Source organism: Squalius cephalus (assembly GCF_949319135.1).
Source record: "Squalius cephalus genome assembly, chromosome: 1".
Taxonomy (NCBI): domain Eukaryota; kingdom Metazoa; phylum Chordata; class Actinopteri; order Cypriniformes; family Leuciscidae; genus Squalius; species Squalius cephalus.
This window is the reverse complement of record NC_137122.1, coordinates 47,699,857-47,717,069: the sequence shown is the minus strand read 5'-3', so window position 1 is coordinate 47,717,069 and position 17,213 is coordinate 47,699,857. Positions and strand designations below refer to the sequence as shown.

At 39.8% G+C, this 17,213-nt stretch overlaps 2 protein-coding genes across 15 annotated transcripts in view; one reads left to right on the top strand and one right to left on the bottom strand.

The window, feature by feature from the left end:
• Window positions 1–752, bottom strand: part of LOC307159815 (SUMO-conjugating enzyme UBC9-like) — an 84,589-nt gene extending 83,837 nt beyond the window's left edge. Inside the window, exon 1 of the mRNA XM_079873448.1 lies at window positions 729–752. The gene's annotated coding sequence lies outside the window, so the exon portion shown is untranslated. The remainder of the gene's footprint in view (window positions 1–728) is intronic.
• A 2,674-nt stretch (window positions 753–3,426) lies between these two features.
• Window positions 3,427–17,213, top strand: part of ep300b (EP300 lysine acetyltransferase b) — a 45,521-nt gene continuing 31,734 nt past the window's right edge. For 4 of the 14 annotated variants that reach the window (XM_079888712.1, XM_079888720.1, XM_079888721.1 and 1 more), the window contains exons 1-10: window positions 5,209–5,387; window positions 7,337–7,911; window positions 10,520–10,681; window positions 11,455–11,695; window positions 11,796–11,909; window positions 12,164–12,391; window positions 15,880–15,988; window positions 16,090–16,221; window positions 16,590–16,707; window positions 16,978–17,065. In XM_079888712.1, coding sequence (XP_079744838.1) covers window positions 5,294–5,387; window positions 7,337–7,911; window positions 10,520–10,681; window positions 11,455–11,695; window positions 11,796–11,909; window positions 12,164–12,391; window positions 15,880–15,988; window positions 16,090–16,221; window positions 16,590–16,707; window positions 16,978–17,065 — 1,861 coding nt within the window. In that variant the 5' untranslated portion in view covers window positions 5,209–5,293. Of the gene's footprint in view, window positions 5,388–7,336; window positions 7,912–10,519; window positions 10,682–11,454; window positions 11,696–11,795; window positions 11,910–12,163; window positions 12,392–15,879; window positions 15,989–16,089; window positions 16,222–16,589; window positions 16,708–16,977; window positions 17,147–17,213 lie in introns of all 14 variants that reach the window. The other 10 variants (XM_079888711.1, XM_079888718.1, XM_079888717.1 and 7 more) reach the window with 6 other exon arrangements.

Sequence of the window (17,213 nt, the reverse complement as noted above, 5' to 3'; positions counted from 1 at the left end):
TAGTTATACTAACATTGCTTGGTTTTAAGGCAGAGTAGTTCCCTATTAGAAGTCAAAAAATTAAAAGTGATGACATTCATGATGAATGAAGTCTTACATATGTATAGCGCTTTTCACAATACATATGCATACAAAAATAGTGCCCTAACCTCAGTAAGGTTCAGTTAACGAATCAGAATTAGTTTTGGGCTGCTGTGTTTTTGTGAATCTGGCCAAATATGTATCAAATTTAGTCTCAAGCAAGTATGAATCAGAAACTAGAGTTACTAACATCACCAAAAAAAAACCTATTGTGACCTACACGCTACACAGCATATTTTAAACTATGTTTAAGCATGTTCTGATTTAGCTGAGCTTGTTTGAGGTTAGCTGACCCGTAATGCCCAAAAGTACTGTCTATGTGGGTTTGTGATGCTCTTAAAGGAGAACTCCGGTCAATTTTAACATTGAGCTCATTTTTTTGTACATTTGGAGTGCTGTCAATACAGAGAACAACGACAAAAATCGGTGTTGCCTACACCGTGTTATCCTCTTTTTAAAATTTGCACCCTGTTGACTTCAATGGGGCAAGTTTTAAAACTGCTTTTAGCCTCTTAACATCCTTGATGTGTCATTACAAGTGCACAGGTCATGTGAGTGATTCCTTCAGAGTGAACGCGGGTCAATCTGACTGCAGTAGATGTGAAAGATATGAATAAAAATGATATTTATTTAGCCAGCGCACATACCTGTATTTACATCCTGTTTTCGGTCAAAGTCCATAGTAATTGATTGTCGAGTTCACGCGCATGATCATAGGTACTAAACCAATGCACGTGAACTCGACAATCGATTACTTTTCGTACAATTTTTGAACAGAAGTGAATTGTGCTGTCTAGGCAGGCAGCTCATTGGGTTTTGGAGTATTTTTGACTTACTTTTTCTTTTCTTTTTTTCAGATTGTGAGTTTTTTTAACTAAGCTGACTCAGAACATGTAGATGGCGCCCAAAAAGTAGGTCTAGGTAGGCATTGCACTTGGTTTTGAGACACAATTTCTCTGCTAAGATGACTTCCAATGCATTTATCCCTGGGTAAGCAACTTGAGGATTTTGAGTTGAACTGACTTTCAACATGCCAGTGACGCCCAGAAATGCTGTCTTGGTAGGCCACTCTGGCTTTTTGGCTGAATTGACTCTTATATTGCCGGCTACATTGTCAGCTCCTTATGTTTTGAGTAGAAATGCTGTCTAGTTAAGCAATGTCCCTGAGCTAAGCTGACTATGAAGGTGTCGATGAGATCCAAAAACACTTTCTTAAGATCACCAGATTTAGGAGTTTTTGGGCTGGATTGACTCTGAACATGCTTATGATGGCCCAAAATGTTCCTAGCTTTTTAGAGTTTTTTTTTTTAGCTTAGGTCAATCAGAACGTGCAGAAAGTTCTCAAAAATGTATGTCTAGATAGTCAGCTCAATGGGTTGTGAGATACAAATCTCAGCTGAAACAACTTGCATTGAGTTTATGCCCAAAAATGTCTGGGTAAGTAACGGAATTGACTGAATACGCTTATGATGCCCAAAATGCTGGCTACAAAGTCAGTTCCCTTGATTTTGAGACACAATCTCTCAGCTGAGATGACTCGTAATGTGGTCATGCCCAAAAATGCGGTCTAGGTAATCAATGTTTTTAAGCTAAGCTGAATGAACTTCTGACATAAAAAATGCTGTCTAGTTTGGAAGCCCACAATAGGCACAGCTGAAATGACTCAGTATGATGTCCAGCAACGCTGCTGTCTTGAGACACAAGGTACGTTCCAATACTTGTGCACTATTCTATGTTGTTTTGTAGTATAAATAGTTTGTGTAGTGTGTTCACACTGAAAATACCAAAAAGAAAAAAGTGCAATACCCAGATGATCCACTTTATTAACCGAAAAAAGTAAGTGTGGAATGTTGGCCACTTCATGCACTCGACTGTAGCCTTAAGTACGTGGTGAAGGGGGAGGGGCTATCAGACTCGAACTGTGTCCCAAATGACACACTATGCACTTATACACCATGCACTATGTACTCAATCGTGTAGTAGTGGATGAACTTTATACGTTTATTTTTGTCTTTCAACATCAGAGTCTGATAGCCCCTCCCCCTCCTAAAGCTGCGACAGTTGAGTGCATGAAGTGTCCGACATTTAGTTGTTTCCGTTAAATAAGTGCATCATTCGTGAACTTAAAGTGGACTTTTTCTTTATAGAATGTTCAGTGTGAACACTACTCGCACTGTTTATACTACAAAATGGCATAGAATAGTGCACAAGTACGCGATTTGGGACACACCTTCTGATGTTGAATGGCAAAATAACCTTATAACATGCATACACTACATGGTTGATACAGTAGTCAACATTTGAAGTGGATCAAAACCTTTCATCAAAGTTATACAAGAACTTTGAACAATTCCCCTTCTTGTCTTAAGACAACTTTGATGAAGTTTTTTGATCCACTTCAAATGTTGACTACTGTAGTATAAGTGCATAGTGTATAGTGCATCATTTAGGACACTACAGTCTCTCAGCTGAGATGATTTGTAACGTGGTCATGCCTAAAACACTGCCTAGTTAATCAACTTTGCATTTATGACGTCAAAAACAGTCAAGGTTGAAAGCCCACTAGGCTTTGCGAAACAGCCCCTGAACTGAGACGACTCAGTGTGACGCACAGAAATGCTGTCTAGGTAGCTCATAAATTTTGTTTTAAGCTGAATTGACTCTGAACTCGTTTATAATGCTGAGCTTACTCAGACCATGCCAAGGTGCCTCAAATGCTGTGTGAGTAAAAGCAACTCAAGGTTTTTGAGCTGAACTGACTCTCAACACGATGATGACCAAAAATGCTGGCTACATAGTCAGTTCCCTTGGATTTGAGACACAATCCTTAAACTGAGATGATTCATAATGCGGCCATGCCCAAAAAAGCGGTCTTTTGAGCTTAGCTGACTATGAATGTGCTTATGATGTCCAAAAAGGTTGGAAGCTTACTAGGCTTATGCGAAACAGCCTCTGAACTGAGACCACTCAGTAGGATATTACAGCCAAAAATGTCACTGCGTGTTCTTGCCTCTTTCTCCACACCACTTCATAAGGGCACTTGACCCCTGGGCTTCACTGTCCCTCCAGGTAGAAAGCCAAGTCGAGTAATATTCTGCTAAACAAGACACACTGTGGGCATCATTTCTATGAGTGACTCCATCATCTGACGATGATGATGATGCTGGACGCCGTCTTGCACCCGCCCAGAACAGTCGCAACTCCGAAACAGTACGGAAACAGCACTGTCCGGGAAATCCCGATCGCCATCTCCCCCTCCACCCCCCTTTACTAATGTTACCGCACCTCCAACCTTCCCTCCCCCCAGCCAGAGGAGTAGAAACAACAAGCCGCCATTTTGTTTGTGCGGAGAGAGTGAAGGAGGCAGGAGCGACCGAAAAAAAGCCACTCGAGCGCCGACCACTGCGACTCTGAGCGCCGCCGGCTCCGTCCTCGAGGATCCAAACCGGATCAAACACACAACCGGGCTGGTTAGCGGAGGAAACGGAGCAAGATTACAGATTCTCCAGTGTGAAAATAAAAAAGCAGACCGGATTTTCCTTTCTTTTTCTGTTCTTTTTTTTAAACGAAGCGGAGAGGCGGAAGAGGGCAATACATTTAAACGAAGGGAAGCTCGTCAGGGGAAAAAGGAAAATAACAGCGTCACGAAGTGGGAATATCTGCGAAATCACATCGCCGGTTGCTGGCGGACGACAGCGAAAGTGGGAAAAATTGCAGGAACTGTGCAAAAGAAGGGAGAAATTAAAAAGGGATGAACGCGCAGGGGGGTTCACAGCATCACAAAGCCTATGAAAGGGGTTTGAGGACCCCCAGATTTTGGGGGGTGCAGCTGGCAATATCACCCGGATCGGCAGATGCTTCAGACCCGAAATATTACTGAAGCCCACCTCGGTTCGGTTCATTCTATTTTCGACCCTCCGCTGCTCCTCTCTCTCTCTCTCTCTTTCTTTAATGCTCCGCAAGGCTCTTCGTGCAGTGACAAATTATTCTTATTTGCTCGATGTGACTGACAGTGCATTGAAATGCACGCAAATTCATTGACCAACTTCACTTGATTCCCATTCTTTAGCTCGTGCACAGCGAACTGCGAGACAACATCTTCTTGGACTTCAGGCGAACGACTAATTGCATACATGTTCTGTCCATTACACAGCCACTTTTGAAATCATTTTTTCTTTGCATTTTGCATGCAAGATCTGTGCGCAATAGTGCAGGGTGGTCTCGTGGAGAGCAATGTTCAGAGATTTTCTGCAAACACTTTTAACTCGTGCAGTGGACACATTCACACAGAGGGCGCACGAGCCATATTCAGATGTGAATGCACAATAAATCATTTGACTTGTCATCACTTTGAGGTGTTTTTGCAAAATACTAAGACATGGACACTGACATATGCAAGTTGTTTGTAATCATCTAAAGTGATATAGCTCGTGCAAGCCATTTCAGTCCTTGGATGCACATTTCTCATGTTATTTATTCTGCAAAGAGTACTGTCTTGAAAGGATGAAAGTAAACTTTTACATTCATATGATTGCCTAATTATATTCCAGTTTTCCAAGTATTTATTTGTTCTCTCTACCCATCTAAATTACTTGCGAGGAAATAAAGACATTGACGAAGGAGATTCATACAATCCGTGTCAATTTTAAGGAGCTTGATGGACTTTAAATATTCTAAGTAAAGTGATGCTGGCTGGGAATTGCACATGCTACAACGCAAAGAGAGACATATTTCTAAATCGTTGTGTTTGCTTATAAGCATTGCATGAAGTCGCACCAGAGTGAGTTCGATATCTCGTACACAACGCCTTAAAAAAAAAACCAACACTTCAGTTCGCCGCCGACAATGGCGGAAAAGACGGATGCAAGCAGCGAGGATAAATCTTGGGAAAATTGCTTCGCCGCCGAGGAGGCTACGTGAGTTTGCGGCGAGCTTGCATGACCGTCTGTTCCTCCCTTCACCTCCTCCATTCGGAAACATACTTTGAGGAACTAAAGACTAGAAAATCTTAAAAGGGAGCATTAAAGGTGGACTGAACATTGAATCATTACATTGCATTGCATTGTATGCATGTATCGTCCCATGAAAGGGAAACGGGAATACGTCCGGAGCTCGTGAACGAGGAGATTTCATTCGCACATCGGCTCGCGACTTCACAGGAAGGGCTATCCTACGCGGGATATATGCATTAACACTAAAACGGAGGAAAACTATGGCCGATAATGTGCTGGACCCCGGTCCGCCTTCAGCTAAGAGGCCTAAATTGTCTTCCCCGGCTCTGTCGGTCTCCGCGAGCGATGGAAACGGTAAATAATAATGTTCACGCGCTGCGGTGTGCGGCGAGTCTCGCGCCTGCACACCGCCGCTGTCGCGTGCATGTATGAAAAAAAAAGACACGCGACGTGTGTTTTAAGAGCGTTCTTTTGTTGTATTTGTTTGTTTGCATCACCCCCGCTATTTAAATAACTTAGCAGCATAGCTAGTAGGCTAATTTGCTCAATGTTTTCATTTGAAGTTGATGAGGTGCGTTACAAAACTGTTGTTGTGTTTAGTAGGCAGCGTTTTTCCGGGTGTGCGTTACACAAACTTTTGGCTTTGTACGTCGTTGTGCGATGTCGAGAGCTGGGTTTGGTGTCAAAGGTTTATAAGGTGATGCATTTTGAGCTTGTCAGGAAAAGGAAAACTCGACATACACGCGTTATAAATCACGTCGCTTTACTGACACACGGTTGGGAACGAAGTCGAGATCACTTCTTATCAAGTTGGTTTACATTTAGTGAGTAGACAAACCAGTGTGTGCAAGTTTCTGATCAACACAGTAGATGCTACCTCATCTAACTGGTTTTTCTATTTCTTAAACTACCTTAAGGTGGTTTGCTGGTTTTCCTGTCTGACCAGAAGAAAAGTGCCCAAGACCCTTCTAAAACCAGCTTGTGCAGTTAAGGCCAGCTAACCATCCTTGACTGGTTTTAAGCAGTTGTTTTTCTTACAGCAGAGTTTAATGTCTAACGTTAGATCTTAATGTCTTATTTGAACTGTACTGATCCACCATACAGTTTTTTTATGGATGCTGTTATGCGTTTATATATTTAATAATATCAAATTAGATTAATTTGAATCAACACTTTATTTCATGCAATATTTATGCCATTAAAAAAAACTAAAATAAGTTTGGGACTTTTGGGGTAAGTTGTGCCACTGTTTATGTTGTCATCTAGGCACTGAGAAATGAGATGTATGTAAAATTTATACTTTGAATTTTATCCCAGAGCTTGACCACTATCCACCGTTTCTTAAAGGTACCCATAAACATAGGTTATTTTAATATTCAGAATATTTAAGTGAATTTAAACTTTTTTTTTTTTTTAGAAATGTTGAATTCTTTAGATGTTTTTTTTTTACATGCCAAAAAAAGCTTTCACTTTTCTCATATGCAAAAAATATATTTTTAAATATAAGGTGACATGACAAATTAAGCCTTTTAGATTAAGGGGGCAACATTTTACCCTACTCTTGCCCATCCTATCCTTCAAAAGGGTTGTGTGTAGATTTTAAAACAAAATGCTAACATAAACATTTATTTTTATTTTTTTAACTACTACAATCTCAAAACTTTAATCCAAATATTGTCTAATTAATCACTTGGCTGATAAATGTGGAGACTGTGCTCAAAAGTTTGCTTGCTTCATATTTAGAGTGTGTTGCATGTATTAGTTGTTGGTGTGTTGCTGTTATCAGGAGGACTTGCCATTATGTAGGAAAAGGCCCCCATTTTGTCCCACCGCTTGTCCATTGTTATGCCATGCCATGTGTTTTTTATTAGTATGAACCATTAGGACGTGCACACACCGGCTCTACTACATACTGCTCTCCTGCGATCTGATAATCTCAGTCTTTCTCTCTCATCACGAGAGCTGCAATAATCTGTTCCAGTTTTCTAACCATTCGTTCAATTTCACTGGTCAATTTGTGTAAATTTCTTGCTGTATGGTGACTGATGTACCGATATATTGAGCAGTCAGACTAGCCGACCGATATCTGTTTATAGTCATTGTGTAGTATAATTTAAGATCATCAGATTCAATTCAGTCAGCAAAGACACAACTTGGGTAAAATATGATTTCTTCCGCTGTGGCTTTGCAGGAAACGTCTCATATTTTTGGGCATACGATAATTATTCTCTAATGGATGTAATTATGTGTGATTTTTCTGTGAGCAACAACCTGACTAAAGTCTGTTTTTCTTTGTTTTTCAGATTTCGGCTCTCTGTTTGACCTGGAGCATGACCTCCCAGATGAGCTCATTAACTCCTCCGACCTGGGCCTTCCTAACGGGATGGACCCCGGCCAGTTGCACACCAGTCTGGGTGGCGGAGGGATGTCGGGGCCTCTGGGCGGCTCGGGCCAGGACACTGCGGCCAAACACAAGCACCTGTCTGAGCTCCTCCGCCCTGGCGCCCCTCCATCCACCTCCACGGCCACTGGCAACCCGGGTAACGCGTCCTCCCTGGGGATGATGGGAAGTCTGGGTGGCGCCCAGGGGCTCGGTGGCCCTCAACAGCAGCAGCCTGGCATGATGCCGCAGCCTGGCATGGTGGCGGGATTGAACCGGGGCATGATGGGCACCCAGAAAGGGAACGGACAGCCACAGAGCATGATGGGAGGGCAGATGATGAATGGTGCACCCAGAATGAGCTACGTCAATGTGAACATGAATGCGGGCATGGCTGGTAACGGGAACATGCTGCCCGATTCTCTGCAGCAGCAGAACGCAGGACAGCAGATGGCGCAGGCTGTGATGAGACCGCAGCAACCAGGAACAGTGAACAAGGTAACCTGTGAACAAATCAGCGCGCCGATATAAAAGTGAGACAAGTGATTCTGAGCGCTCGTACAGATTAAAATGAATTCGTGCACCTCATACAGTGGAGTGTGCACAAAATGGTTTAAAACTAACCTGAACTCATTATACTTCTGTATGACATGTTTCTGAATGAAAGAACTATATATATATATATTCTACACTAGCTTTCAAAAGTTTGGGGTCGGTGAGTTTATACCTTTTTTTTTTTTTTTTTTTTTTAAGAAATTAATATTTTGTATTCATCAAGTATTACATTTCATTTAATTTCAACCTAATTGAATTACATTGATTCTTTTAAACTTTCTAATCATCAAATAATTTTTTTAAAAAGTATCGCAGCTTCCACTAGGTGGTAATATCTGTATCTTTGTTACAATCTCAATTATCTGTATCTGTGTTTGGATCAAACTGAAAGTGTGTGGGCCGGTGTCTGAACCCGGAAGTTAGAAGTTCGTTTTAATTCTGTTCCCTTCATAGTTTTCATTTAACAAATATGCCTTGTTTAACTTTATTACAAAAAGTTACTTGTATATTTTTATTACAAATATACCTTTTCTTTAAATATTTTCTAATTAAAACAATAATTCTAAATGTTATATAAAAGGAAAAAAACATCCAGAGGAACGTTGTGTAGAGTTATGTCAAGACAATCATCCACAACCTCAAATAAGAGGATTCTATATAAAATAGCTGATTAGAGAACATGGAAGTTGAAAGTATATACTCAGTGGTTGAACATTTTACTATTTTACTATGCATACAAATCTGAACAAATTATAAAGAATACATAAATGCTTGCTGGCTCCGGGAGAGAGTGAGACGAAGAAACATATCATGTATCACATCGTACAAGATTGAAAACATTTAAATAGACATATGAAATATCAAGTAGTAGAAAATGAAATGTGTATGATTCAGTATCTTAGTTGATATTACTCATGTCAAGATCTTTTTTTATTTTTTTTGTGAGAGACGCACAGAGATGGCGGAGTGACTTTTTGATTTGCGAGCGTACTGTGCTCATTTCAGTAGTTTACACTCATTTGTGTATCATATTGTACAAGGTTCAAAATATTTAAATTAAATGGTAGTAGTATTTTAATTTATATTACTCCTGGCAGGCCATTTGTGGTCATTCCGCTCATTTCATTATAATATCATGCTATGATCCAGCAAACATGAGAAGTGTCTGCCGAATATTTTTCCTATTATTCGGTTGAATTCGTTATTTGTTTTGATGCCATTATCTGTGCCTTTCTGAATAAGGTATTCGGCTTTGTGCACATCCATAGTTTCCACGAATGGCTGCTGAAAATTCAGCTTTTCCATCACAGAAAGAAATCACATTTAAAAATATATTACAACAAAAACCAGTTGTTTATAATATTTCACAACATTACTGTTTTTATATTACTACTTTCAACATTACTAGTGTATTTTTGACCCAAATTATATATATATATATATATATATATATAATATAATATAATATAATATAATATAATATAATATATATATATATATATATATATATATATATATATATATATATATATATATATAATGTTATTATATAATTGTTTATGCTAAAAATGTTGATACTATTATTAAATAGAATAAAAATACAATATATTATTTAAAAATATATATAATTATATATATGCTTTTTTATTATTATTATTTGAAATAAAGTACATTGAGAGCAAAAATGCAATGTTCTGATTCTGTCACACACCTATCAGTTCTGTGGACCTAGACTTTATGGTTTAGTTGCTTTGGAGGTGAAGTTAATATCAAATATCAAAGGTCAAAAAAAAAAAAGAAAAAAAAAAAATTAGTTTATGACTTTTAAAGGCCAAGTTTTCTTATTTTCAAACTTTATAACTTGAGGACTCTTGATATGTTTGCTCACTTAAAGACTCAAGTTTTAAAAACTAAATTCGAAAAATGATTGGTTTCATGATCCGAATACACAAATCTGATTAGTTATGTTCTTGTGACAGCACTGTATTCCCCTCCTTTAAAAACACAAAACTTTGTTAATTTTTTTGTCCAGTAAGACTGACAAATAAGGTAGTGAAACAGACCAGAATGAATAAAGATCTTGTGGCGTTTCTTTGGTTTGGATAAGACATTCAGTGATGTGATCCTTGAACACATCTAAAACAGACCTCGGTTTTAAAAACCTTCTCTACTCCCTCATACGAGGAACTGCGCACCATTTTGTTGATTCACAGGCGATTGCACAACCTGGACTGCAGGAAATGGGCAGAAAAAATAGGGAATGACATTTTCTTTTGTTTTGCTTGGTCCTTCTAGATTTTTTCATCAACTTTTTGAGGTTTGTTTTACGGAATTGATACCACAGTGTCATTATATGGGTGAAGTGAGTAGATAATGTGAACATTTAACAAGCTGAATTAATCTGCTGATGTTCGTTTTCTTGTTTTGCTGTTAACTCCTCATTGATGGTTGATGATTCTGCTTCTTTAAATTTGGATAATTGAAACCTTTGCGACTGAAATACCAGCAATTGTTCATTCTTGATAAAGCCTTTCCTCTTTCTCTCTCTCAGATGGGAATGATGGCTGCTCCGGGCCCCTACGGCGGTTCGTATGGTCAGTGTGGAGGACAGTCCCTTGGGCCTCAGCTCCAAAACAAAGCGGGTCAACCCAACAGCATTAACCAGTTCAACATGGACAAGAAACCTCAGCATGGGCAGAATATGAGCAGCATGGTGAGAGACCTATAAAGAAAATGTCAAAGTGAACCGCATCCACACACATTCACTGACCCTCTCTGGGATTACTTCCTGCTCTAAACGGCCACCAAGATTCTTCTGTTATCATGTCCCCTCAGACCTCAGGCTGTGGTTCATCCCACAGACACAGAACTTGTTGATCGATTATTTATGGATAGTTACCAAATCTGCATGGCCAGATTTCTGAAGAATTGGAAAGAATGTAAATTGCGAAACTCGACACATTGCCAACACCATTTCGTTTTGTTCTATTATTGAAAATGCTATGAATAGTGAGGCATTCAGAAAATCTATCTATCTATCTATCTATCTATCTATCTATCTATCTATCTATCTATCTATCTATCTATCTATCTATCTATCTATCTATCTATCTATCTATCTATCTATCTATCTATCTATCTATCTATCTATCTATCTATCTATCTATCTATCTATCTAGATCAAAATAAAAGGTGTCCATGTAAACGTAGCTATTGATAATAACAAGAAATGTTATTTGGAACAGCAAATATAATATATCACAATATAACTGTTTTACTGTATTGTTGACCAAATAAATGCAGCCTTGATTAAGACATTAAAAATCTTACCGACCCCAAGCTTGAAGGATATGTGCTGCCATCATTGCTAACAGACACTCCAGTTAGTTTTTTTCTAATTCCCTGATCTTTAAATCTGTAAATCACTGAAGCTGCAGGAACGTGAAATCCTGACCCTTGAAACCCTTTGTTTCTGTCTGTTTCTAGCAGAGCTCAGGTGTGGTGGGTGGCGTCTCGGGCCCGGGTGGGGCGGTAGCGCCCCCTGCAGCGGACCCGGAGAAGCGTAAACTCATTCAGCAGCAGTTGGTGCTGTTACTACATGCTCACAAGTGCCATCGCAGAGAGCAGGCCAACGGAGAGGTCCGCCAGTGCAACCTGCCCCACTGCAGAACCATGAAGAACGTCCTTAATCACATGACCCACTGTCAGGCCGGCAAATCCTGCCAGGGTGAGCCAGGAATCCACCCATTCATAATCTTTTGTTCATATTCTTCCCCCGCATAAAAAAGATGACAGCATCTTACTTGCATGCTTGTGTTCCCCGACAGTGGCTCACTGCGCGTCCTCTAGGCAGATCATCTCTCACTGGAAGAACTGCACGCGGCACGACTGTCCCGTCTGCCTGCCGCTAAAGAGCGCTGGGGACAAAAGAAACCAGCAATGTGAGTTAATATGCACAAATGCTACTCATCCTCAAGTCATTATAAATTTGTATGACTTTCTTACTTTTTTCAGTGGAACACAAAAGAAAATATTTGGAAGAATGTTTCAGCTGTTTTCGCCCATACAGTGAAAGTCAATGGGGTCCAAAAACAACACTGGAGTCAATTGATTTAAAACATTGTTTAAAATATCTTCTAGTACTCAACATATTGAAAGGGTTTTTCAATCTCCCATCCTTCATCTTTCTCTCTAGCTCTGCTGGTAGGTGCTGGGATGGCCATGGGTGGTCCATTAGGTGGGTCATTACCTGGCGGCCAGCCTTCAGCCCCAAACTTAAACCCACCCAGTCAGATTGACCCAAGCTCAATCGAAAGGGCATATGCTGCTCTTGGACTCACCTACCAGGGCAACCAGGCATCCAATCAGAATCAGCAGAGCTCTGCAACTTCTCAACCCGGCATGAGGACGCTCAACAACATAGGTTAGAGTTTCCTTAACCTTTAGTCTCTGGGCCTGTTCAAATACTGCTGTTCAAATGCTGTCTTGGCCACTTAAGAGCATGTGTATGCGCCAATTAAGTGCGCAAGGCCATCCCTTGTCTGAAAACCGCCAAAGTGCACTTAATGCACTCTAAAACCACATTATCACTAATAGTGCTTCGGAGCAGTCTTTGAGGCTAAAGGCCCGTTCACACCAAGGACGATATCTATAAAGATAACAATAAAGATATAGTTCTAAAAATCGTTCTCAATATTAAAGAATAGCAGAGTCTACACCACAGCTATAACGATAACGAGCATTTAAAGCGGCAGACAAACACGCGTTTAGAATAAACAGAATTATATTATTATTTATTTATTTATATGTAATTATTATCGTCTGTTGGTGTGGACGCTAATATAGTTATCTTTGTAGTTATTGTTCTTTGTGTGAACCTTTAGCGTATTCCCGATTTCGCGTCATGTGAAGAAGAACTTTCCAGTGTAAGTTGAGTTGATTAAAAGTTACCTATAATTTGATTTTAAAATGTAAAGTGTTGCACATTTTATTGTATTTTGATTTATATGTATTTTGTAAAACGTTTGAAAATGAAGCACCACACTCACGCAGTGATAAGTCCTATAAGTAAAAATACTTAAAACACTTGCGGTGTTCACGTCCATTCAAACACTTTGGCCGAACTCCGGAAATACGTAATCTAAGTAGACGAGTGGTCAAGTGCAAAAACCTCAAGTGTGGGTATTTGGACAGGCCCTCTGATTAAATGCTTCTCCACTAATGTTATTTGATGATCTTTTATATGTCTGTATTGGTGTAGAACTAGAAATTTACATTCTTCACTAACAGATCAGATTGATAAAACGCACCTGAAAAAAAAAAATTCTCTCAGTAATTTAATACAACATGCATGATTTTTCTGATTAAAATTGCAGTTTAAAATACAAATAAAAAAAATCCAGGTGATTTATATATCAAAACTACAATAATAATAATAATAACAATAATAATGTTGTTGTTTTTATTATTATCACTAAATACAAATATACAAATTACTATCTAAAAACAAATAAGAAATATTACTTTATTTTATTTTACATTGAAATATTACAATAGAGTGTTTATGGATAGGATAATATAATAATAATAATAATTTTATTTAATTTAATTTTACGTTACATTATTTTACAATTATTACACTCCTAATATTTATGGCTGTCTTCATTTCTTCATTTTCAAACCATCAAAGCCCTTAATGCTTCTCTTTTAAGCGCTTCTCATTACAAGAATGATGAGATGGTCGGCGCATGTTGCGTCCTCAAATGCATTAAGCAAATGCAGATGCAGAGATGGCGTTTGTGTGGAGCAGCATTTACTGTAAACCGAGCTGCTGCAAACGCCGGCAGATAATGAGATTATCATGCATATAAACACACTGAAACATGCAAGCGCATACATTTCATTAAATTGAAGCGTTTGCAATTTTTATAAAATCGCATTAAGCCGTATCGCGATCTTGGTGTACAGTCCTTACTTACTGCAATTTTTTTTTTTGTCTTGTTTTCCAGTACAAATATCTGATCATTCTTAAATCAAGATGCATATACTCCAGATATTAAGTCTTGTTTGCTGAAAAAATATAAAAAAATTGAAGGTACAATATAGATTTCTTGTAATAAAATATCCAAAAATCACTTGCACGGTGTGATATATTTCCTGCAGTTGTGTACTTTCAATATCCCAAAAGTTTCCAAAGATTTTTAATTTCAGAGAAATTCCAATTTTAAATAATGGCTGGTTATTTAAAATTGTCCCAGGTTCACTTGTCGCCTGTCAAGTCTGCGTTATTAAAGTTAGAGCTTATATTGAAATATCAGCCGGATGGCTTAGTGCAGGCGCTAACAGATCCTATGACGCCACTTCAGTGATTTGGGAAAAGCATGTAAAAGTCCTGGCAGAAAGCGATGCATAAGGATGTAGTGTAACGAAGAATTATTGTTTTTTCCGAAGTGTTGACAACTTAGTGTTAACTAATAATTGTTGCAAACTGGTACTACCAACAAAATATTAGTGCATTCCTGGAACTGGGCGTCGTTACACTACATCCTTATGCATCGCTTTCTGCCAGGACTTTTACATGCTTTTCCCAAATCACTGAAGTGACCTCGACGTCCAGGTTAGCGGTAGCATGAGCCGTCAGGCAAGTGTTATTTAAATATACTCCTGATGTACTTACAAACTTTCCAATGCCTCGTTTTATGAGTACAGAACCTATTTGTACTACTGTAGAAGTTTGGTACCACTCTGGGCATTATTAGTGGGGTAATTTACGAGATACAACCTTGGATCCATTAGCGCCTGCACTAAGCCATTCGGCTTATATCTCTAAATAAGCTCTAACTTTAATAATGTTCGACCAAGGAAAAAAAGGCTTCTGGGGGGGTGTTTGGCTCGAGGTCATGGTGCAAAGGACCCTAGGTTGATTTTACTCTGAACCATCCCTTTAATTACTCTCCCTCATGTTGTTCCAAACCCGTAAGACTTTCATTCATTTTCGGAACAGAAAGATATTTGTAATGAAATCTGAGAGCTTTCTGTTAGAGCCCTGCACGGGCCAAAAACTCCAGCCCTAGCCCGGCCCTGGCCCGTGGTGTTCAAGCCCTACCCGACCCCAGCCCGACAACGCCTGCAATTTTTTCAGCCCGAACCCGACCCGACCCGACCCGAGACCAACATCAATCACTTTTAAGATCTCTCTGATGCACGCGCTCTCTCTCTCTCTGACGCGCGCTGTCTCTGCTACACACGCAAACACACGTCGCGCGCTCTCTGATGCGCACTGTCTCTGCTACACACGCAAACACACACACGTCACACGCTACTAAGAGGTAAACTTTTATTATAGGCCTGAAACATCATGCCCAAAAATATTGGACAAACCGTCCATTACACAGAAGCATAAACATGAAGGGAGAATATAGTGCTACGGGATCAAACCGCAAAAATAAGTAAATAAACGGCCTACCTTTCTTTGCTTTTCAGTAACTGAAGTGTCACCTGTTTAATGCACGTGAGTGACGCGCGCGCGTTCGTGTATGCGTGTTGCGTTTGTGTTACTTTCTTAGGTGATGTATAATATTTATAATATAATCAATATAACAATATTTCATACACACTTCGTGACGTGTGCTCTGCTGCACGTTAATTATATACACAATGAGGAGAGAAGCTAAAATAAGCCCGAGCCCGATCTGTAAAAAAAAAAAACGGCCCGAGCCCGGCCCGAATGGGCTTAGCCTGTCGGGCCCCGTCGGGCCCCGACGGGCTTGCAGGGCTCTACTTTCTGTCCCCCCATTGACAGCTATATACACAATTTTATGAACTATCTCTTTAAGAAAAAGAAACTTGTTTTCATTTTGAATTGTTTATTTAGCATGATTTACCTAAGATGTCTTGTAATGTGTTCCCCAGCAGGTGGGAACTCAATGGGAGTGAACGGTGGAGCCGGGGCACCGATGACGAACCAGCATTCGGGAATGCTGCCTGACGGCATGTTGCACAGGAACATGACGGCTCAGAGGTACTGAACATCACTGCGGTTCAGTGGACCGGCACCTGGTTTAAATAGTTGGTCAGTGAAAGTTTAACGTTGATGTTTGATGGGTTGTCTCTCTCTTGCAGTCTGATGAATGACGCCTCTGGTGTTGGTAACATGGGTTCTGTAGCGACGGCCACGCCCCCCTCTGCAGGAATGAGGAAGAACTGGCATGAAGACATCACACAGGATCTCCGGAATCACCTCGTACACAAACTGTGAGTGATACACACATACCCACACCCGCTTAGACCAACTACTGTCATTTTATGCACCCATTATAAGAAATAGATGTTGAAAATGTTTATTAAAAATGGTAATATTGTGAAATATTATTACAATTTTAAAATAACAGGTTCAATTTGGAATATATTTTAAAATATAATGGTAAAGCTGAATTTTCAGCATCATTATTCCAGTCTTCAGTGTCACATGATCCTTCAGAAATCATTCTGATTTGATGCTCACACAAAAAATTATTTAAAAATCCATATCTACCAATCACACACAACTGGAAAGTCCATGAGCTCGTTCTCAGTCACGTGTGTGTGTGTGTGTGTGTGTGTGTGTGTGTGTGTGAGAGTAGTGTGCAGGCTATCTTCCCCACTCCAGACCCTGCAGCACTGAAGGATCGGCGGATGGAAAATCTTGTAGCTTATGCACGCAAAGTGGAGGGTGACATGTATGAATCTGCAAACAGCAGGGTAAGAAAACGCTTGCACATTCAGTCTCATGTCTGTGGGTTATATCTGAATGAATTGACAGAATCACTTGTTTCTTCACTTTTTACCCATGACACAGATGTCACAGTTGGACAGAACACTGAAAAGAACAGCCTAACCAGGCACAAATACATCCATACAATTTTCTGTCTTCACTAAAAGCGCACGAAAAAGACTTTGAACTGAATCAGTGCACATGTTTTAAACCGAATTGTAAGAATGATTGTCTTCATGAATGTTTATCTCTTCCAGGCGGAGTATTACCACTTGTTGGCGGAGAAGATTTATAAGATTCAGAAGGAGCTGGAGGAGAAGAGGAGAACCCGACTGCAGAAGCAGGGTATGATGCCAGCTCAGCCTGGCATGCCCAACAGTGCTCTACCTCAAGCACCAGCTGGCATGAACCAGGCACAGCTGCCTAGTACGTACACATACACACCTGCATACAGCCGTGTGTGGCTACCCGTCAAAATAAAAACTCGATGCAT